This window comes from Anomalospiza imberbis, chromosome 4 (genome assembly GCF_031753505.1).
Source record: "Anomalospiza imberbis isolate Cuckoo-Finch-1a 21T00152 chromosome 4, ASM3175350v1, whole genome shotgun sequence".
In the NCBI taxonomy this organism is placed as follows: domain Eukaryota; kingdom Metazoa; phylum Chordata; class Aves; order Passeriformes; family Viduidae; genus Anomalospiza; species Anomalospiza imberbis.
Window position 1 is genome coordinate 65,812,663 of NC_089684.1, and position 24,111 is coordinate 65,836,773.

The following is a 24,111-nucleotide window of genomic DNA, read 5'->3' on the forward strand; positions in this document are numbered from 1 at the left end:
GCCTCTCCCATGGCTGGGGCAGGAGGCCTGGTTTGTTTTCTTTCCTGACAAGACGAGTGCAGACAGCAGCACCAATGGGGCAGGGCAAGGCCGCGGGCGCGGGGCTGGGGCTGGAGCAGGCACTGGAGCAGGGAGCAGGGTGTCTGCTCCCTCCCACCTCCGTGGGTGCCGAGGCGGTGTGTGCTTGGCCAGTCCCCCGGGCCCTGAGCCGGGAGCCGCCCGGAGCCGCCGCTTCCCGGGGCGCGGAGATACCGGCGCCGCTCGGGGGCTGCGGCAGCAGGGAAGGGGGAGCCCCGCGGCGGCTGCAGCGGGGCTGCTGAGAGAACAGGCTGCCTTCGCCACCTCCCTGCTGTGACACAGCCCGGCGTCCCCCGGGCAGAGCCAAAGGAGGAGCCAGCCTTTCCCTCGGCGCTGGTTCCCGGCGCCGGCGTCTGCAGGCGCGGGCAGCCGCGCCGGGCGCGCCTCGGCGGCTCTGAGCCCTGGGCCAGGCCGCTCGCCCCGCAGCCGGGGCAGCCTCAGGTGAGGGGTGGTTTCACAGAGAAAACAACTGGAGCCTCCTGCACGCTTACAGCAAAGCCACTGGCGTTAGTTTGCATTAGATCCAGGTGGCGGAAGGAAGTGTGAACGTCCCCCCGGGAGAGAGAAAACTGCGAAAGTCAGAGAGTTTAGAGAAACAGATGTGGGTTTGCACGTTCTGCACGTTCTCCCTTTGAAAATTTAAGAAAAAAAAATTAATTAGGCTATTTTAAAACAAAATAAGCATATATTTTATGTGTTGTTTATATCTCTGGTGCTAGACATAAGCAACAATTAGCTTTTTGATATAATGATCATCTAGGACAGGAGAAAAACTTGTAGGGTTAAATACAGTGGGTATCAAGAGTGTCATGGTTTACTTCCAGAGCATTGCGCACACCATACTCTTTGAGGCAGACCAAAATCAGAGCTGGGCGAATCTGAGAACAAAAAGGAAATCAGGCAGGGGGGACAGGAGCACCTTCTGCCAGTCAGAGAGGTCTGCCCTTAGCCCCATGTCTGCCCCATGAGGTGGCAAATGTCTTCCCAGAGTGCCAGCAAAAAAACCACAACCAGGCAAACACAGACAGACTCTTGTTCATTCAATAGGGCAGGTGGTTATTTTGGAAATAGTACCCGATTTGGGGGAAGAAGATTGAATTAGTTATCAGATACTGGAACAGGTTGCCAGGGAGGCTGTTGGACACCCCAAGACTGGCATTGTTCAAAGCCAGGTTGGATAAGGCCTGGAGCAAGCTGGTCTAGTGGGAGGTGTCCCTGCCCATGGCCTGGGGGCTGGGACTGGGTGAACTTTAAGGTCCATTCCAACCCTTAAACATTCTATGATTATATTATATCACTGCTTTTATGCTGCGCTGTCTCAGAATGAGACACGGGGGAGTTAAGTAACCCTCAGTGCAGTTCCTAAGCATGCTTCGCTTTCAAGAAGGGGGTTGTAGGTTTTCATGTCACTCTGGAGGAAATCACTCCCCATATATTGTCCACCAGTTCCACGCTGATGTAACAGGAGGAATTGTGCTAGGAAGTTAGGACACCATATTCTGTGTATCAGATTCCAAGAAAACATTCAGTATATAAATGTTAGTTTTGTCACATAGCCCATGTTGCTGACCTGATCTCAAGAGAGCTATCCCAGAGAAATAACTAATTAGTAACCTCTACACAGTGGGGAAACATGAAAGTAATAATGAATGGTTTTGTAGTTGAGATGGCAGAAAGCTGTGGTCTCAGAAAGTGGGGAAATCTCTGCCTGCCTTCCCTCAGAAGTGTATGGGTTTAATGTGTGGAGCTTCATCAGTCTTGAAAATGATTCTGGATGAATGGAGATGACTGCATCCAAATCTTGGCACCAAAGCCAAGTTTGATCATTGTTTGCACAAGTCAGGGTTTTCTGTTTTGGTCCTGAGAGGTCTGTGCTGCTCAGACATGCCCAGGTCTGAGTTGCTTTGTGCCTTGTACCCATCTCAGTACTGCACCCAGAAACTGGGAAACTCAAGGCCGAATCCTGCAGAGCAGGAGTAGCTGGAGGGCTGCTCTGTGGCCACCTGAAGCATAGGGCAAGCCTGTCACTGAAGAGAAAGAGGTAATGGCATGGGAAGGGGCTCAGGAGCTGAGTTTGAGTTGAAAGTTGGACTTTGTAACTCAGGAAGGAGGCAAGAGAGTCCACAGGGAGAGGGTGGCATTTCAAGCATGTTCCTTCATTTAGGCTTCTCTGGAGGGATTTGACTCACCCTCTGAAGGCCTCTAGTTCTGCCCACACAATGCGTCAGGAACCTGCCTCACGCTAGATTTTGGGTTCTGCTTTATCAGGCTTCAATTTGTGACCCTTCACTACCAAACCTGAAGGGTAGCTAACCCACAACGTTAGGTTGCTGAGGAGCCTAAACTCATGAAGACATAGTAAATAATGTGTGAGAGTTTTACCAAAATCCATATAGGAAGTGCTTGTGAGACTGCGTTTTCATTTCCTCTTTCAGATCGAGCGCTCTCGCAATGAGTAATGCAGAAGTTACTGTGCCTGCTCTCTGCCATGCCGTGAGGAAGCCTCCCTTTTGCTGAGGTATCTGTTCCTGGGAAGGGGATGACCTCACCCCCAGGCTGAAATGTGTGTAGGCGACCTACCTGATTTCCCCTATACTGCCCAGGAACTCAGGAGAAAGCAAATAGGCACATCCCAGTTTTCCCAACACACAGCTGGCATCTTGACCACATACATTTTTCCTGCCTCCCTTTGAAAATGATACCAAAAAAGAATTGGACTTTTTTTTTTTTTTCCACAAAATAAGTGTATTTCTTTTTGTGTTTTGCTTATTTGTCTGGTGAAGTGGCTAGACATAAGCAACAATTAGCTTTATTTTGTGTGATTTAATGATCATCTAGGACAGGAGAAAGGCTTGCAGGGTTAAAGAGTGTCATGGTTTACTTCCTGAGCATTGCACATACCACACTATCCAATGAAGACCAAAATCAGAGCTGAGTGAATCTGAGAACTAAAAGGAAATTAGGCAGGGAGGACAGGAACAGCATCCTTCCTTAATCTCAACCCCCTTCCTAACACCAGCAGCTGTCTATTTTCTCCAAGAGGGACAGAAAGCAGTGGATTAAGAAGAAATGTGACTTTTCTTGTAGATTGACCCATGTCAAGACCCTGGGTAATGTTATTTTACACAATTTCTTATAAACCCTTAGTTACATGTGGTTTAAGACTTTATTTTTTGCTGTCAGCCTACTTCTCAATGCAAAAATAAATTGCAAGCCTTTGCTCCGCCCCCATAAATATTTTCTGCAATAAGGTGTTTGTTTCTGAAAGTCACAGATAATGACTCATTATGATTCTTTAAAAAAGGAGAAGCAATGTATTTTTTAATGTATTAACTATTCTCTCACAGCCAGATGTTCCCCTTCATTGCACAGCATGAAGAGGTGAAAAAGAGCAGAAAAACTGCAGTAAGGAAGACAAAAAAACTCCCAGAAGCCAAGCCAACAAACAACCAAGGATCAAGAGAAACAGGTCAGGTGTCAATTCTACATCTAACTTTGGAATTACCTACATGTGCAGTGTGCATGGAGCTGAGGGTCTTTTGTTGGAGTTCCAGGTCTCTTGGAAGTGAAATAGTGGATCAAATGCATGAAGCATGTGTATTACTGTGAAAGGTCTCAAATAAATCAAATTCAACTATTTTTGGGAAGTTACTGGGTCAAGATCATTCAGATATAGTGGAGGGAAATGGGTAGAAATCAAGACATGTTAGAACATGTCTCTTAATCAACAGTTTTGTTTCTTTGCTGAGTTCACTCAGTTCAAAAGTTGTTTATCAAGTATTTTATAGATGGATACACTCTTTTCAAAATGCAAACTACTTAGCCAGATGGCTTCACATCTGGATTAATCTCAGCACGAAACAGAGAAGAGTAGTTATATTTTTAAGTATCTGCTCTCTGTAGCAGACCTAAAATTGGTCTTGATCACCAAAGACATTTATATCAGTGTAATTTGCAAATAGTATTTATTTCTCTACTTCTGACAGTTCTGAATATTTCTGATGGAAACATTTAAAAATGTTTGGGTGTCTGATTTGCTTTATCACAATTGCAATGGAAACTTACTGCCTGATTGCTTAGGCTGGTACTGGGAAACCCAAACCCAGTTAAAAACAGATGAATAGACGTTTTATGTGAAAATGAAGAAACACGAGTTCTCACATAAACTAGTGAAGCGCTGAAGCCCCTTTTTCAAAATCTTGTCTCAAACTAAAAGGAAGATTGAAGATGTTAAGAAGATAGGATTCCGAAAATGCCTTCTGAGAGCCTTCCTTAATTTCATCACTGTTGATAATCAACTGAATTAATTTCATTTTGTAGGGAAAAGAAACAAATTAATTTGCCAGCACTGCTCTGCAAGCTTTGCATTAGCAGGTTTACAGCATGTTTATATAGGCTATATTATTTTTATATTTTTGGCACAAACTGCCTTTCATCTACACATAAATTGTCTTTTTGTTTCCTTTTTGCTTTATCTTGTAAATTATTCTGTTGATTTTTAATCTTTCTTGGAAGCAGTATGACTTTATCTTGAAGTGCATTATACGGTCATATTAATGTGGACCAATTCATTAGATTCAGTCTTCAGAAAGTTTCCATCCTGCAATGAACATAAAATGCGTAGCGTTAGATCTGGATCAGGCAGTCCATTTCTGCTGTGTCGTGGCTAGAGACGGTCAGAGATCATTTCACTGAGCCCAAAATACTTGCTGAAAAGGACTTGCTTTCCATTTCTGTGCCTCTGGGTTTCCAGGCTGCTTGGGAAGCCAGTGCTCATGCCTCTGCCTGAGGACCAGACATTCCACTGCACTGGTCATCCACGCCCTTTGCCTTCAGCTCAGGGACAGCTCTCCAGCTGTGCCAGTGCACTTGGGCTTCTTCAGGAGAATGGGACAGGAGTGCCCTCCCTGCAGTCTGATTGCCTGATCATCCAAAGTGGACAACCTCTTGTGCTGATGGCTCCTAAAGTATAGACCATAACACTTGAAATCCTGAAACTACCATCACAGCTTTCCTTTCAGTGTTGTGGTAGTTATTGTAGTAGCTGGAAGTGATGTGGATCTGGCCAGCTCAATTTGTCTATGAAAAGGGAAAGGTGAAAGTCTTAATGTCTGTGGTGCCTCCACCTACTCAGGCTCCTTTTGCTGGTAGAAGAGAGGAGATGCATGCTGATAAAATGATACTACTGATCAATCCTGACCAGAACTTCAGAGGGATTCTCACTGAATTACAACAAAACCATGTACACCAATGTTGAATCAGCCCAAAGTGCCTGCCCCGGGTTTTTGCACAAAATCAGTTAAACGTGAACACTCCTCTGTAAAGGCAGGGCCATATTCCAGGCAGGGCCATATTCCAGGTTGCAGAAAAATCCCAAATGTCTTTCTGCTACTGGAGCGTAAATTGCACGTAGCCATGCCTGGCAGTTGTTGATCTGCTGCTCCTTTCTCCTCGCATGTACTGAACTGCTGGGCTGTGCAGCAGGCACAGCTCCTGTAGCAGGGAGGAGGCAGCACAGTAGGAGCAGCAGAGTACAAAGAGAAAGCTTTCTGCAGCCTGGAGGTTTGCCTCCCTCCCCCATCTTCAAGGTTTTTACATCTGCTCCCATAGTCACCAAAGAGAGAAAGATATACCAACCCACAACAAACCCACAGAGGCAGAGCTGTGAGGCTCTCCCCAGAAAGCTGACTTACGCTAAACCTCTCCACTCTTTCTCGTCACACTGCATCTGGGTCTGCTGTGACTGCTGCCTCCACATGAACTAGACCCAGTTGCCAGGACTACTTTGGCCTGTATGTGCAGGCATTTTTGGTTACCTTTAGAGCTTTTGGATCTTTTGTCTTCTCAATTATATAATTGTTCTAATCTGCTAAAAAAGAAGTCTATCTGAAAAAGCCAGGAGCACAGAACACCACTCTTCTTTTTTTCTTCCCTTATCTCATCTAGGACAGTTGACTTCTTTAATGTTTATTTTCAACAGCCTCTTGCAGCTTCCTGCCTCTGGTGAGTTCATTGCCTTTTTTTTCCCTAGGAATCTTAATGTGAATTGATATTCTGGATAAAATTCAATATTTTTTGGTTTTCTTATGTTAATTAATTTTACTAATAAGTTTGTGAAGTTGGTTCACATAATCAGTTTTACTTTTCTGCTAAATACCATCTGTTAAATGCTTGGTGTTGAGATATACAATTATGCACTGGCCTAGATCGTGCACTTTCTGTATTTTCATTTGTTCCAGAGTTTTTTTCTACCTCAGAGTAAAAAGGCTGAATATAAAATAGAAAAAGGGGTGTGATGGGCTGTACAATGCTAGTTTCTTACATGTTAACTGATATAAGAAAGAAGAAAAAATGTGAGTTACTCTCAAGATGGTGGATCTGATTCTGACACCCTTTTCTGTTGTATGAACTATGAACCCAGAAGTGATAGACATGTATAAATCTGCAACATTTCAAATTATGGTCTTCTTCCCTGTTTGTGAAGTATATCATGCTTGTGAGGAAACTGTTCTGCTTCATCTTAAATATTCCCAAACAAACTTAGGTGAAGATTTTATTGTGAGAATTTTAGAAACACATTCTTAGAACTGGAGCGAGAGTCAAAGTATTTTTAATTTGACAGCATATCTGTGGCTGACTCTGGCTCCAGCAGCTGCCTGGCCCTGCTGGGTCTAACAAATGCCTGTGCCACCTTCTGAGATGGAATATTTCCATCTAAATGGCCACATCTGTAACTCTGTGTTCAGGTCACTCCAATGGCTTCTTCTCTGCTTTCTGATCCGACTGTGGCATGCTTAGGGTGTGGAGTCCCCTTACAGAGTAGTATGTGTGTATGTGCATGTGTGCACATCTGTGCACACCCATTTCCAGATTCTCCTCACATCTTGTGATGCTCTAGTGTGATGGAATGGTCTTCTCACATTGCCAGTGAGATGCAGTTAATCTGAAAGGTGAATGAGGATAAAGCACACTGAGGCTGGAACCATCTCTCTGACACAAATCCCCGCAAAACATCTGAATGTGGATTTAAGATTTTCTAATTTCTCCTTTCAGCTGTGTTTCCACCTTTGGATGGGGCAGGAGTTGAACTGTGGCATCTGGCAGAAGCCAGCTTTAATGTGGGATTTATCCTGAATAAAATACTTGCAGAAGAAAAAGGTATGGTAAATGAGATGAGTTAGTTGTTAACAGGCACATCTGTCAGCAAATTTTGGTGCCTGTTGCTGTTGGAATAAGGTGGGATTGTACCTTATATTGTGCTCCTTCATATTCCACATTTTCAACCCCACTATTTGTATCAGTGTCTGGTGTGTTTGTGGTTTTCCAGTAAGAAGGACCATATGTGTATACTTACTTGACTTTAAAAGGGGGTTTGATGTAGTTTTTCTGAGACCAGTCTGAAGATCTATCATACAAATAGAGTCAAAGCTACCAGAGAAAGTGGGTACAGACTTCATGTGAATACCATGTTTGAGATTTGGGCAGTAACTGCAGGGTCAAAAAGCCACATATGCACTTGGTTCCTGCTAAGTTTAGAGAGTAGGTCTTAGTGAGGCATAATACCAAATTTTACATTCCCCAGATTAGGTGCTGCAAACCAGGAAAATCTGTAGGTTTGTAGTTATAGAGAATCAGTGTTTTTATAAGTAATCTGTACTTACTAAGTTCCAGACCAAAGATCTTAATTTAAAAATGGATTTGATTTTCATATATAGCAAGGTTCATAGGCCATCAGCAGGACAACATGGCTGTAAATTACTGTAATTTAATCCCATTTTAAGGTAATTTTACTGTGCCAAAGCGATGTGAAATCATCTCATAGCAGAAGAGCATCAGGCCTCAAAATGGAGAAACTGATGCTAAAGTCACATTGCTGGTAACAACTGCTAGTGCCAGTGATGTTAGGGAAGTAATCTCTTGTACAGTGAGGAGCAAGCCATATAAATCCTCCAAGATGTAAGTGGGTGATCTGCAGCACACCCAGAGCACACAGGAAATGAGCAGCCAGCGTGGTGGCGGTCTCACAGGCTCGCCTCTTTTGCAGAGCAGTGGGTCTGTACCCGCCGAAGCTCCCAAGGAGCTTTTCTCAGTGATGCTTTCTGATAACCAGCCAGGAGGACACCCAGGCAGGGAGATGAAATTCTGCTGATTCTCCTCTTGCTTTTGCTGTGCAGTTCTAGATGTATAGCACCAGGTGGGTTAGGCACTTTAATGTAAAAGATTTTCTGTGAAAATTACCTCTTAACCCCCCATTTTCTTTGTGAAATTTTGGTGCTGTGATTCCACAGTTTTCCCTAAGAAACAGTAGAATGTTACTGAATGCACGATTCAAGTGATTAATTTGATTGACATTGATCATAAAATCATAAATTGGAGATTTTTCTATAGTGCTTTTGATTATTGTTTGAAAAGAGATAAAATAAGTAACTGTAAAACTTGCCTTTTTCAAAGTCTTGATGTAACATTTTAGAGATCACACCACACAGCTTAACAACATTCCCAAATTAGGTTCTTGTGTTTTTGGCTAGTGCTGTGTGGTTTATTAAATCTGCAGTTTTCAAATGTTTCCATGCTATGACACAACTTACAGCTGAAAAATATTTTGAGATAACCCCAACATAGCAATTAAGAAAGGAAGTTGGCTGCAGCTGTCTCAAGCCCACTATTAAAGCATTTATGGCTTTAAGATGCTGGGCAGGATCACACAAATGCAACAAAGCATTGTAACAACAAAATTTGTGGGCTGTAGCCTTTTTCATGAAACTAAGAAGAGTTTCATATTTGCTTAGCAAGAATTAGTTGTCCTTTAATTTTTATGTCAGTGAAGAACTGGAAAACCTTTCCAATCCACCAGGAGGATGAGTATACAGTGGAAGGGGAGACTTTTGAAGCCTGTGAAACCTCTGCAATGCAGAGTGTGAATACTGGGAGTCATGGCTACAAACCTTGGTGTATCAGGTCTAATATGAGCAGCTGGCAAAGTGGCACAGAGCAGTAGTCCCAGCAGTCCCAGTCTGTCACTGCTGACAGGGTGGCTGGAGGATGGGAGGGAGCATGGTCTGAGCACTTGGTGTGTGCATGCATTTCCTGCAGAGCGGGTGAGGAGTGATTTTTGCCCAGCCTTGCTTGTGGCCGTGCCCTGTGTTTATCGCAGACCCTTTATCGCTCCCCCCTGCACAGTTGCCTGCTGCTGCATCTGCGCTGTGTTGCTTTTGCATGAGCAATTGCATTTGGTCTTTGGTTACAGAAGCCAAGTAGAAGTGTAAATTGCTAAGGGGTGAGGGTGGGGCTGAACTTGGCATGCTTCTCTTTACCTGACAAAACATACGAACCTGCTGGAAACCACACGAGGATTCTGCTGTGGTTTGGGGATTTCTTAATGGGGAGCCATGGTGACCTGTCACGTAGGAAAGACCCAGCATGTGCTGGAAAAGGAGCAAACACCTCTCCTGGCAGAAGCTGGCACAGTGGGCTGTGGTTACATACTGTGCATCATGCCACTTCTCACACACAAGCGTGAGTACCAGTAACTGACACTTGCCAGCTTGAGGTTGTTGTACCATCTGGTGATACCACTTCTCATGAGTGACAATGTGTTGCTTTTGAAGGTTAGACAGATTTATGTCAAAATATAGATAAAACTGGCTCTCCTAATATAAAAGTGTGAGACCAAGACCCCTATGTAGCTAGGGGTCTCTTTTGGTCTCTTTTGGCATGACCTGTGCAATGGTCATTGAAAAATATGAAACCTCTCAAACTTGCAAGAAAACTGTTCTTTCCTTTCATTGATAGGCATGCCAGTGGACACAGTCTTCAGCTTGCCTCTTGTTTTTCCATCAAATGACTGTGCTTAAAAACCAGTAAAGACTTTGGAGTTTGAAGTTACTGAGCTACTGATATACTCAAATATCCATTAATTAACCTGTCAATTAATTATCTGTCTAATTACCTGTGAGCTTTTGTTTTTCTCACTAAAAAATATATTATGAAACAGCTGTCATAAAACCCCTTAATGTAGTCTCTTTATTTTCCATCAATTTAAATGTGAGTTTTTTAATTCCCATCTCTTTCAGTGGAGTTTTAATTCTGGATTAAAACTGTTGGGTAAAGTATCTCTGAGTTTGAATCAAGTCCATCAGGATTTAAAAATAAAGCATGGGAAATGTTCTCATAATGTTCAAACATCTCTCTCCTAAAATATCTCTCTTTTCATATGTGTGATCATTTTCATTCAAAGTATGTAAAAATCAAGGAAAACCTTCTATGTTTCCCTCTGAAGAACTCTGCACTAAGATTTACTGTAGTATAGGGATTCGTATGATCTTTAAGCCGACTGAAAGCCAAGTAGATGTCAGCTATAAATATATGAAATGACTTCTCAAAATACTCAGCTGAAGAATGAGTGAGAAGGATTTATGTATTACATTTGGTTGTAGAGTCTTTTCTCCTCTTAACCTATTCCATATGACCCCCTGCTGTCTGCAGTATCACATGTTTTATATAAAGGTGGCAAGAGATCGAGGTTGTAAAGGAATCAGAGGAAAGTAAAGGAAAACAGGAACTAAAATATATATTCTGCTCTGGCATATGGTTGGTGTAAGACATAAATCAATATAAAATCTGAGCTACCAGGTATAACTTGTGCTAATTCCAGGAAAAAAAAAAAAAAGAAAGCATGTTCCTTTGAGACTGGGCTTTATCATAAGTATGCATGGAACGTAGGCAGTTTGATGAAGGCAAGTATGCATGCCCATTTATTTTATCTAATTTTATCTGCTTCAATTAAGGAATTCTTGAGAGGCTGCATGGTAAGAAAAAAAAATTCCTACTTGTATATTGGATACGTATTATCTCTTATTTTATCTGTGTGCTGGATATAGTGCATGAAGTCATGGCATAGATTGTGGAAGATAAATCCTTTAAAAATTTATTGAAAAAATCAAAAAGATAAAAATCATAAATCAACAAATGCAGGACAAGTTGTGATAATTTTATGTTTTATATCACATCTGCTAGTTGAAAAGTAATTGAAATTATTTAGAAGCAAGGTCTTCAAATTTTTACCATTTTTATGTACATGTGCGCACACAAAATTTAAGAATGATATTAAAGATGGCAGTTTCCCGCTATGGGAAATCTGGACTATGATTTTAAACACTCTGATATATGCACAGACAAGAAAAAGGTTTTTGTTGCTGGCAATCCTAAGAGGTGAAAAGCTAAAATTATCAGGGAGTTTCTGTTTTATAAAATGCCCAACCAAATTATTGTTGCTTCTTTTGCTAGCTTTGCTCATGAACATCCGAAGTTTGATGTGCATCACAGCAAAACGAATGGTGACATACAGTAAATATGATTTCTTCCTAAATGAAAACCAAATCATTATGTTTTAGCAAGAGGTCATTATTGTGTATTGTTTGATCAACTGCAATATCATTATTACTACTCAAAATACTTGTACATCCGACACTTGATTCTTCTCACAAAATATGCAAAAATAATCTTCCATGGAACACTGGCTAATTTTGTTCTAACTAACATTTTCCTCCTCCACTGAAATCAAACCTGTGCAAATACATAACTTAATGAATGTGGAGAACCTCCTTCTTCTCCCTCTGATATTAGGGGGAGAAGATCTAGGCTTGAGAATCTCCTTGTTTTGTGCTAGGCATTTTTATAAAATCAGAGCAAAATTAAACCTGAAGAGACTTCTGAAAGTAAAGTTGGAGATCTTGCAAGGGATCCATTGAGAAAAATGGAGATATGGTAGGGCAATTTTTAAAAACCTTTTAACATTGAGGAGCATGTTATACCACCTGTTGCATTCACCTATTAGCTTTTAGCTATAGTGTTACTGTTGATTACTTCGTAGCATTTAAGGGAGCCAGGGAGTGTGGTCCTATCGCAGGTTAGAGCCAAAACACACAGAAGTCAGCCTTCTCCACTGCAGTGGGCTTGGCACAGGCTCTGAAAGAGGGAAAGCCCTTTTGCCTGCAAATGCAAGCGTGTATATGGAGAGGCCCGTTTGTTTTAACAATTTATCATGTCACACATCTGCGGGATTTAATATAAATCCATGCATCTCCTCAACAACAAGTCATTGTCATGTATTTTAAAGATGGGTCTAATAAATGTAATGGCTCCATACACAGCAGAAATATAACAGTTTACAATGGGTGACTGTGTAATTTTATATGTAAAACTCTATCAATTAGATACCTAGGTTATTGCAAATCCCCATTTAGAACAGCAGTAATCTCTGCTCATGTGCATACAAATACATATGTACCTGTATGTAGACCACGGTCATTTCAATAGGGCATCCATTTGATGCAAAATATATATGTAGGTTTTCAAGTGATGGTAAGATATCTTGCCCACAATACATTGTTTCCTACAGTAATCTGTAGCTATGTCTTTTGCAATGAATTAATATCTATGTATCCATATATATATGTATATGGACATACACCTATGCATGTACATATGGATGTGATTTTTGTGTGCACGAATGTATTGATCTATCACTGAAATAGATTTTAAATATGCACAGATTTATTTTCAATATTTTTGTGTATCCATATATGTGCATAAAGACTTCTATACATCCAGTCTAGCTAATAATGCATCATTCTTTGGAGAAATTATAAATTATTATTTAGAAGTAAGAAATGCAAGTTGTGTATGAAAGAGAAATGGATACCTGTGTCTGCAGATGGTAAAAAAAAAAAAAAAGAACAGCAGAAATAGGGGTAGGGATAGGCTCATTGGAAAGAAAACACAATAATTATTGAAGGTTGTAAATAAAAGAGTACTTCAACAGCCAAAGAATACTTCAACAGCCATAAAAATTTTGGGGAGATTTTGAAGAGTTAAATCTGTAAAAAAAAATCCTACAAAAATATGTTATCAAAATATGTTGACAAATCAAAAATATGCCCTTTTGATTTGTCTCAAACTTCAAGAAATTGAACTGTGTTAAAAGAGGATGTGGCATTAAAAAGTGGTTTGAGGCCCAAAGTTGGAAACATTTCCACATGTCAATAATTCTACTCACACAGTAGTCTGATTAAGGTCAATTACTTAAATATAATGCATTTTATATTATCAAGGCTTCAGTTTGGCTACAATGCAGTTAGAGTTGCTGAAAATTTGCTTTTGACCTGTAAGTCATTCAGGTAGAAAAACTATTCATAGGTATGTGTGATAGCACTGGAGTCAGCCCGCAGCACTTTATTCATGCTCATCTGCAAGTGTGTCTGTATCCCCATCTGGACCCAGAAGCAGCTCTGTGTCAGTGTGAATATATATGTGTGTATATATATATATATATGTATATATGTATGTATGTATATGTGTGTATAACTAAACGGTGACTGTGAGGGACAGCAGGCAGACAGATGGTTGATGGACTTCTATGCTCGAATGTACACGGGTGTGACATTTGCACACCAGCTGCTCCATGTACAGCTACATCTGTAGTGAAACTCAAAAATTTCTTCTCTGTTTAAGCGCAGAGGAGAAAAATTAGCACAGAGAAGGGTGGGAAAGAGAGGTGACATATCCAGTATCCTGCAGAAGGAGAACGCTAGGCTTACCTTAACTTCAGGCTGACATGCTGCTCCATTTCTAGTGACTTTGAGGGTATTGGATCAAACTGAGAATGGTTTATGAGCTGGTCCTTTCTGATGGGCTTACTTTCCTGCACTTGATTGACCCCAGTTTTAATTTGTAGAGGACATCTATACTGAAAATAGATCCCTTTTGAAAATTATCCATAATACCATGAATGCCACATAGTTTGTCATTTACCATGTCACGCCATAAACATGGAGAAAAATTACTTCAGACTAATGGCTTGAATCTTCAAGTGGGTACTTAGCATTGCCAGATCTCACTGAGTTCTATTTAGAGATTTCGGATCTCTGATCAGTACATGAGTCTTACAGGCTTTTTGTTAATTTTTGGAGTAGTTCTAATAGTCTGTGTTCCCGTGTAATTTGTAAATTGCTGAATCAAGGTGTGATTAGCCACAGAAAGAGGGTTCTTGAAGATAAAATAAGTATTTCTTTTGTCTAATTCTATAATTAGAATGAGAGTTAAACTGTTTTTCTCAGCAACTATAGTGAATTGAATAGAACTTTAGATACATTGTTATTAATTGCTTATATATTATTATAGGTACTATTACTAAAGAAATTGAATTTTTTAAAATATAAGATAGCTCATTAAGCAGTTTTATATGTATGTGCAATGTGTAAACATGTGTGTCAATACATACATTTTGTTACACAAAAAGGTTTCATCCTTTACTAGGACTTCACATCTCATTTAATCTTGTAAATAACATCGGTCTGTGTTCGTTGTTTTATATCAAGATTTCACATTCTCAATATGAGGGAATTTGCTTTAAATCTGATAACGTGAGTTCCCTTGCTAATAATAAAATTGACAAGATTACTGAATATTTTATCATAAATCTTTATCTTAATTTCCAATGGTTAAAACTGCCAGAGAAAGAAACAGGTATTTTCAGGTGTTGTCTTGATCTAGAAGTGATTTTTTGCAAAGGTTTCTAAAAAAGTGGTTCTCCGGTTTCTTGAAATTTCATAAATTAGAAATTAAACCCAAAATTTAGTTGTTTTTTTTTTTTTTTTCAAAATAAAATACTGAAATTTGAAAACAGGAACAGGATTTCAATTTTGTAAACAAGGGAGCAAAAGAAAAATTTCCAAGGTTTTTATGTCTGCAAATTTTTTAAATTCTGGAAGGAGATTGTTATTGAGATGACAAGACATCCTGGCTTTGAAAATATGGGGTCATTGCATGTTGTTTGCTTTTTTAACTTTAGAAAGGTATTGAAGAAATTATTGTACTTAAGGATAAAATATCTGTATAAAAGCTCTCATCCAAGCTTCTAAGCATCCTTTCAATTCTTTAAAATATAAAAGCACCTTGAAAGATAATCTGGCTATTAATCTGTCAGTATTACAAATATATCAGACAGCTGAATTATTCTGCCAAGAGTAATCTGCCATCTTGCTCTTGGGCCAAGGAATAGCAATGATCGCTGTGGTAGTCACCTCAGGAAGTGAATGAGTTCAGTGGAGATTTTTTGGTGGAGTAGTCTGGGGAAAAGATGCAGCACCTTGCAAAGGTACAGGCTGTGAACCAGTGGTGCCACCACTGAATGCCACTATGGACTGAAACGCTGACACTCTCTGAGGTGGAGGGAGGTTGATTGGCAAGACAGGGCTAGAGATCAAAATTGTCTTGAAAGGAGTTAAGAAAACAAGAGGCAGCTAATGCAGGTGTCAGAGAATCAGCTGAGTGAATGCATGACAGGTGCAGCAAGGAGCTATTTGCTTACAGTCTCCAGACGGACTGCAGCTAATGGATTAGTTTTCAGGAGACCTATGCTGTGGAATCAGTCTGGAGGTTTGTATCTGAATGGAGCCAGTACACTGCATCCACAGAGCTGAAAACCAGGTATTGTGACCTTGACAACCTGGTGACCTAGCAGAGCATCCAAACTGGAGTCACAACAGCCACAGTTTCTGTGTCACAAGGGCTGCATATTCTGTGTGCTGTCACTAACCAGGCAACAGCGTCTCTGCCCTGTGTTGATTCCTGCCAGCCTTCCTCCTCCTCCCTCTCCTGCTTGCAGGAGTTGTTCTCAGGCCCTGTCCATGCCCTGCAGTGCCCACTGTGTCCAAGGAGGTGAAGGTGCAAAGCTGCACACTCTTCTGGTCAGTGAGGGTAGTCTTTGTGCCTCCTTCCTCTCCTTGAGTGTGTTTAGCTAAGGGATGTGAGGAGAGTTCTTATGTATCTGTGGTGCAATTGGAAGGAGCAGTGGTTATAGTGGGCACTGTTTTGCAGACCCCACCTCTGTGTGAGGTGGGACTTATAAGAGTAGAGTAGGTAGGCAAAGACAGTATGTACATTCAAGCATTGCACAGCTAGTGGAAGTATCTCCTGGGGTTTCAACCTCTTCTATTAGTCTAAATATTTAAATTTCCTTGCCATGTCAAGTCTCTTCAAGAACTAGCATACACAGTGCTCAAACTGAAAAATTAATCTGCTGTTATCCTGACATTAACAGGAACTCTGCTGAGATATAATTGAGGTAGGGAGTAGATAATGGCAATAATAGTTAGCATGTTAACTGCTTTAACTCTCTGAAGCATTTTGTGACTGATCTAAAAAGCTGGTTGTTTGCCTGCATAGTTTGTTTAGGTATGAGCTAATTCCATTGAAATTCCAACCTACCTGAGTGTGCACTATCAGTATCTAACATAGATTTTGAAACTGGAAGTTCCTGACTGTTTTTATTTTCCCCCATAAGATGCTCTCCATCACGCAGAGATGTTTAGCCATAGCGAGTCATGTTCACAATGATCTTATAGTAGATGCCGGAGATATTCTTGGCATAAATGAAAATCCCATTTGCTTCAGCTGATAAACTTACCCCTTTTGATACAGTAGTCCTGCTTTCCTTTGTTGGTACAGTTCTTTCAGCTAATACCAGATTTGTTTTTCATGGGATGTATGTTCACTTGAATCCTCTACCTGCTGCTGTTCTCTGCTTTTCATCCCATCCCATTGCAGGTTGGCAACCCCACTCACCTTCTCCGAATCATATTCAGCCATGATCAAGTGTGAGGCATTTTACCTGCATGAGATTACTGAGGTGCAGGTCAGACACTGCCAAAGAGCGGCTGTTGTAGGGCTTCTTGCGCTCACATCATCAGTGATGTCCTAGATCTCTGTAACCACACACTAGTGCCTGTATTCCAAAGACAGAGGGAGCAAAACCTGAAGTTTACTAAAGATCACTACTTGGCTTGACCACACAAGAATAAGACATGCATTCTTATACCTAGTGATTTAATAAAAGCTCTTACCTTACTATACAAATAATATCTTCTATTGTTATGAGTGATGAAAGCATAAGCAAAAAAAAGTGTAAAAGAAGATACAGGTTTATATGTTGAATTCCATATACAAAATGATCTCAATAAAGTCAGTAAATTTTTGAAAATCAAATTGTTGGAGGAAAAAAAAAGCCTCAGCAGCTTAGACTCCATCTCTGATTTGTGATCAGAAGATTTTCTGCAATCTTGTAATGGCTGTAGCACACTGTGCTGTTGGACCAAGACAGAATATGAGAGAAAGGGACAAAAACTTTTGCAAATATTTATGCAACTGGTTGTATACTGAGGCACAGAAGTACCCAGTACTGTTTTTAAAGGACACTTTGACATACTGTTCTTTAAAGGACACTGGTTTTTATTGATGTTTAATCAAGTGTTTTCTATCCAGTGAGGTGAACTTGTGTAATTATTTTAATACACTAATGCTACTCTTACCCTGAGGCTGCAACAAGGACCAGCTATGTGCCTAATTACAGGTAATACTTCAATATGCATATATGTAGTCCTGATTATATATGGAGGCACATGAATTGTTGTTAGGAAAGGCAAGATCAGGGCCATTGAGGGCAATTTGTCCACAGGATCACAATATGGACCTTGTTATATATCAGGGTTTTTTATTATTCACTGATGGAATGTAGAACAATATTTACTTTGAGAGCCAGTGCAAAACAATTCTGCACTGTCACAGTGGAATATTTTAGCTTCTGTTATTGTCTGTCAACTAGCCATATTCACTAGTCCTTAATATCTCTTTCAGTCTTTAATAATTTTTATACTTTCTTTCAAAATAACCAGCCTAATAACAAGTAATCAACAAGTTGAGTGCGAGAACAATCCTTTTATGTCTTTCTCTGTTTTGGCATTTATGAAATTGCAAAAGTCATGCTTTGGATATCCTTATTTCATCCCACATTCCAATGTGCACAAAATAATGAACCTGAAGGCATTGAGGACTACTCGCACCAAAGAAATGTTCTGAAAAGGATAGTTGGTACATGGCAACTTTCTCCTGAGAATATGCAACTTTGTCTGAATAGGACACTACTGTCTTGTGAAATTGAGGTGTTTTCAAACTATATTGCTGACCCAATTTTGAAATAGAATACTCTGCAAGAGAGATTATTATTCATATAAGCAATGAATGTTTATCCCACATATGCTTTTTGAATTTTTCATAGATGTGTTTTGTAAAGGTCTTGTTTAGTTCCCTTGAGAGCTTGTTTGGAGAACAGAGAAGGCAAGAGAGTGGAGTTAGACCTAATGAATCTTTAAAAGCAAATTTTCTTCTGCTGCCACTAAAACTTAAATTCACAGAGCAGCCTGTTTCCCGGCAGCCAGGAATGCCGTGAAGCAGCCTCAGCTTCCATCCCACTTCCTAGAAGCGAGCGGCAGCGCTGGGAGCGCGGTCTCGCCAGCAGGCCAGGAAGCTCCATCTGTTGCAATGACTCCTGTCGATACCGTAACTCGAGCACGCACAGGGACAGCCCCCAGACCTGGTGCCACCTCTAGAAAGCAATGTGCTCCGGCCACACACCTTCCTTCAGCCGGGCCATCTGGTGGGAGAGATGCAGGTGTGCCAGCAGCACAAGAGGAGGTAGGGCATGGCCTCCACACAAAATGAAAGCGGGGCCAATAGCACTTGTCTGTACCTGTGAAATGTTCTCTCTAAGCTCATCTAGCACTTTTCCTTTGTTTTCCCCTCTTTGTGGAGTAAGCCAAAGCTTGGAGTGTATTGGAAATAAAGGGGGAGGGAGGTGGTGTGTTAGGGTACTGAAAGTGAAGAGTGTTACCGTAAAATACAGTATATGCCCTTTGTGGCCATCATTTGTTTCTCTGCAAATAGCCTTCAGCTGTGATGTCTCTCTACATATATGAAGGAAACAGAAATATATTATTTATGTAACAAACACATGGCATTTTGAAATTATGCAATGATACTTTCTTTTTAATTACTCTTGATCATTAGAACTAATTTGTCTTCAGTTTTGCTGTTAGTGATTTTTGGAGCATCTTGTGTGTCACCCTGTGTGAGCAGTGAATCTTTCACACAGTTAGTGGGGAAGAAACAAATGCTTTCAAAATAGGAAAATTTGACTGAATGCTGGCAGGAGCTCAAAAGGAATTGCATACTCTGAAGAGTACTCTTAGTTCAGTTTTATAAGAGTAAATGCCAGGACAGTTATATTCCCTTCAAATGAAATTTTGTCTGGGGCAGGCATTGGTAGTGGGGCTTTCTTTGGCTTGTGCTTCTTGATTGCTGAAAGCAATTTGTAAGAAAAAAATTAACCTCTTTTTGGAGTTTTCTTCCTGTGAATCTTTCTTTGCTTTTAAAAATTGTTTAGGTTCATGTGACTTGAGATTCACTCCTGATGTCTTTGCTTCCTCATTGTCACAAGTGGTTCTGTGTTACTGTTTCCTATAGGATTGTTTAAATAGTCAAATTGGTTAGCAAAGAGCTTTTTTCTGCTGACTACATTTTCAAGGGAATCTGAACTGATCATTTAAGGATTCAGGATTCTGTCAGTCTTGGTAAAAGTCAGTGGCAGGGAATGTCTCACAGCATACTAGTAGCAGTTATACCAAATTAATTTTATTAGTCTGTAGACAACTGAGGGAAAAAATAACTTGTGGCAGTGGAAAATGGTAATAGTGTTAAGACTGTTAGCCCCTGTGGAGCAACAAGAAGGTTATTTATGCAAATGGCTGTTGCACACACAGCTGGCTGTGAGGAAATGGAAAAGTTCATCATCCTCAGTAAGGGATACTGGCCATGCCTGTCCAAAGACGTGTCCTGGCATCTTTATGTTGATGAGGAATGGTTTGTTCTCTGTGAGTTATAAATGTTACATTTTATTTTTACTTTCCAGAAACGTCATTTGACTTATTGAAGATTTAAAACTGACAGAGTCATGTGGGAGAAAATGAAATTTTAGTCTCAAGTGGCGGAATCAAGTAATAACAAGTAAAGATATTTGGATGGTTTCTCACTAAATGGAAGTTATATAGAAGACCTCTAAGGCTACTGCATCTCTCCATCCTGCTCCTGCTGCGCTGAGACCGCACTCTTGGCCTTGGACTTTAATAAAATGCTGGATTCAGTCAAGTGTGTTCTGGTGGGAGACTCTGCCGTTGGGAAAACATCTCTCTTGGTACGTTTCACCTCTGAGACTTTTCCTGATGACTACAGACCCACTGTATATGAAAATACTGGAGTGGATGTCTTCATGGATGGCATACAGATCAGCTTAGGTCTTTGGGACACATCTGGCAGTGATGCCTTTAAAGGCATTCGCCCCCTCTCCTACCAACAGGCAGATGTGGTATTAATGTGCTACTCGGTGGCAAACCATAATTCCTTTCTGAACCTGAGGAACAAATGGATCAGCGAGATCCGCAGCCATTTGCCCCGCATCCCTGTTTTGGTGGTGGCCACTCAGACTGACCAGCGTGACATGGGTCCCTACAGTTCCTCCTGCATCAGCCCTATAGATGGAAAGCGGCTCGCCCAGGATGTGCGAGCCAAAGGCTATTTGGAGTGCTCTGCCCTCAGCAACAGGGGCGTGCAGCAGGTGTTTGAGTATGCTGTGCGGACAGCCGTCAACCAAGCCAAAAGGCAGAACAGGCGGAAGCTCTTCTCCATTAATGAATGCAAGATCTTTTGAGGACTGTCAGCAGTGGTTTTGCTCATATTTGTTCTTTCTCTTTTCTCACAAAGACGCTGCAGCAGAGAGAATGGGAGGTGAATCAAAGGAGGGCTCCTGACAGGACTACAGTGCAGGTGCCTCTTGTGGGACAGGTGTGCTCTTTATCTGATCCTCTTCCCTCTCAAACACACAGGCGCTATCTAGAAAAATGAAAGGTGCATACCCTTATTCACATGTCTGTGTTTGGACTTTGCAAGCCTGAACTGCAGCAGGCCTGGCCTGCAGATCTACAGATAACAGCAGTATTGATTTTGGTTTTGTTTCTGTCAGTGTTCCTCAGTTGTTGGTTTGTCTGCATCTGCATTTATTTAATGACAAAATTCTGCCTGGATCAGCCCCCAACTCTGTCCTTGTGGATTTTTTTTTTACTTGAGAATGTAGTATATAAAACCTGACCAATGTGTATTTTATTTAGAGGACTCTTGGATATATCATTGAAAAATCACAAAAGTTTGTTTTAATATTTTGGAGGTTCTCCCTTTAGCTAACCACAGAAATGAACTGTCCTATCCATGTAATAAATGGCACGCAGGCAAGCCTTAGACGTGCCTGAGTCATTGCATAACAGTCATCAGTATGTCCAGCATAGGAGTAATCAAAACTTAGTGACATTTGACAGCTGTCTCCTGCAGTTTTGTGAGATTTGTTACCTTAATATTGTTCCTCAGCAACGTGGTCAAAGGTGGGAAACTAATCTGATTCTTCCTAGACTTCACTGGCTTACAACCTCAGGGCTTGCAGACAGGGTTGGTTTGGACATATGGTTGGGCTGGCAGGGATGAGCCTGTGCTACCATCACCTCTGTTGTCCCTACTGTAATTCTGCAAGCAAAAGATTTCAGTCTCTAGAGATGGAAGATATTTTTTCATAAGCACTTATATTCTCACATATTTTTAGTACACTTTTTTCAAAGCAGTGTATTTAATGAAACCCGTCACCTACATTAGTAAAAGATTGAGTACATAGCAAGTTTGAATGGGTGTTTTTAGAATGGCTAAATGACTTCGTTTTTTGAGTTGCATCCTAAGTATAACTGCCTAGGTTGTATCCAAGTAAGACTGAAACAGGCTTTACATCATGGGGAGCTTGTCAAGTCTGGGAGCCAAATCCTGATGTATGTACTGGGGCCAAGTTACCCCTCTGCACAGAAAGGCAGGATAAGGAAATGGAAACTTTAGGTGTGTAAGAGAACTCTGCTAGAAGATGAAGTGGGCTCAAGACACAATGCTGTACATTTCTTGAGAGTTGCGGTGGTCCCCTCCTTCTCATATTATCTGTCCCCTCTGTCCTGCACCCCTCTCAGGTCTCGCAGATTTGTCTCATCCCAAGAGAATTTCTTAGTGCAGTAAGATTTTTTTTTGTCCCTTTTCCTGTCCTTCAGCTGGCTAGGAAATAACTTTTGAGGGGCTTATAGCGTGGTGCCATTAAAGGTGGCACATAGCCCAGTAAGATTATTTCACCTGTGATGTAGGTGAGCAAGTATTTACACTGTGGGTACCTTGATTACCAGTGGGACACAGAACACCTGGTGTTGTGATTGTCCTGCCAGCTTCTAGACTGTTGAATATTTACTGCTCATCAACCTGATTGTAAGGGAGGCTTCTGATCATAAAAATATCCTGGTCTCATCTGAGATCTCATCTCATCCTGGTCTCATATTTTTATATCAGCCTTAAATCTTTACAAACTTCTGCACCTGAGCGCACAAGACAGGGACTTCTGTCACCACCCATCTTCCCTGAATTCTTCTCTTTCTTACTTCTCTTTCATCTCAAGTGTTGATTTGTTACTGAAACACTAAAACTGACATATTTGTAAAAGAATCTGAATGGCATTGTACTTGTGTAGAGTTACACAAATGGCCAAGTATTTGCAGTCCTCGGTTAAAAATCTTCTGGCTTTTGGGAGAAATATACTTCTACATGTCAACTCTTGCAACACCTCTCCACTGGAAGTCTTAGGTTTTGTGACTCTAATTTAAAAGTAGCCATTGTTACAGTTTGAACATTAAAGATTGCATGAAAAATGTCATGTTATGAATTTTCAAATCTGTTACAACTGGGGACATTTTTGTTATATTCCCTACTTCACTAATGGATTTAATACCTGGTTTCAACTATTTTTAAGACATATTTTTGCCAGAATGCTCTATTCAATTGTCTTTTTTTTTTCCCTCAGTGGGTTAAAGTCTGTTTACAACAGTTCATGCAGATTTTATGTGCTGAAGAGCAGTAATCACCAGGTGAGAATGTTGTGTTGTGGTATCTACCGCAAAGTGCCACATTCGGGCACCAAAAGGCTCCACAGAATTGTTATCACAGATGAAGCCAGACAAAGACGTGCTTCAGAATCATACTGTAACTGAAAATCTCATCTCATCTCATCTGTATTAGCTTCACAAAACTTGTTATGGTGTGTTACAAAATTAAGAAATCAATGTCTGTTGCAATTCAATGTAGCCAAGTGGATAGGCTTCTTTGAGATGTCTGAACTGACGATAACAGGGTACACACAAAATTTAGGGATGGCTTGATATACTCTTGATTGTGCATTCTAGAGCCAGTGCAAAGTGTGAGGCCACTGGAAGCCAGCTGATTTTTAAAATCAGTTTGGAAAGAGTATAAAGTAATGGGGATTTTGGTTTTGTGCTCTGTGAAAAAAACAGTTCAAATTTTCACAGCCTGGTTATTTTCAGACTCTCAGAGCTAAAAGGCACTTTTCACTGGGAGCAAACTGTGAAGCACATATATTTTAGTGCCTGTAATTATGCGGTTTTCCCTGAGCTATAGAACCAATGTGCTCAAAAAGTGTGGCAACCCCAAAACAGAGGCTGAAATCTAGATGCAGTAGAACTCAGATGAAGATTTGGCCAAGTGGTATATCGGGGTTTGCAGCTTGCACAACTGCAGCCCTGTTCTCTGTGGTGGGAACAACGAGGGACTGCTTAGGTGTCCTGTGAAACCCTTCCAGGGTGGTTTTACTTGTCTTTACTTGGGTAACAGGGTCCCTGGGTACTGTTCAGAGGTTAAAATCTGGCTCTGGTATTTAAAATACATTAAAATGACACATGTGGAATTTCAGCTTCTTTTGCTTTGAAAAACAGCAAAACACAAAAAATGTGCAGCCCTGCCTCAGCTGGGTCAGGCTTTCAGCTGAGGGAAGAGACCTTGCCCAAATATTTTCCTACCTTCTCAAACAGATCCCTTTCAGTTTGTTGTTCTGTTGCTAATCTTCTTTTTTGCTTGCTATTAAAACAGGTTAATTTTTTTAAAGGATTCTTTTAAATACAGATTTCCTAGGCTTTTAAACTTTCTTCATATGCAGCACACAATATAAATATTTTCTACAAGTAAATAGTAAAAATATGTTTCAAATCATCATTCTTGCCCCCC

At 40.7% G+C, this 24,111-nt stretch overlaps 1 protein-coding gene across 9 annotated transcripts; it reads left to right on the plus strand.

The window, feature by feature from the left end:
* Positions 1-1,131: 1,131 nt before the first annotated feature.
* RHOH (ras homolog family member H) lies at positions 1,132-23,618 on the plus strand. 9 transcript variants are annotated; one of them, XM_068188915.1, is made up of 4 exons: positions 1,132-2,596; positions 3,426-3,547; positions 7,132-7,236; positions 19,883-23,618. In XM_068188915.1, exon 4 carries the CDS (start codon positions 20,102-20,104, stop codon positions 20,675-20,677), a length of 576 nt encoding a protein of 191 aa, XP_068045016.1. In that variant the 5' UTR covers positions 1,132-2,596; positions 3,426-3,547; positions 7,132-7,236; positions 19,883-20,101; the 3' UTR covers positions 20,678-23,618. The 9 variants fall into 9 exon arrangements, with proteins under 9 accessions (XP_068045016.1, XP_068045021.1, XP_068045018.1 ...); XM_068188917.1 differs by lacking the exon at positions 1,132-2,596 and adding an exon at positions 2,828-3,188 and having other exon boundaries at positions 3,430-3,547; XM_068188916.1 differs by lacking the exon at positions 1,132-2,596 and adding an exon at positions 3,262-3,329.
* The last annotated feature ends 493 nt before the right edge of the window (positions 23,619-24,111 follow it).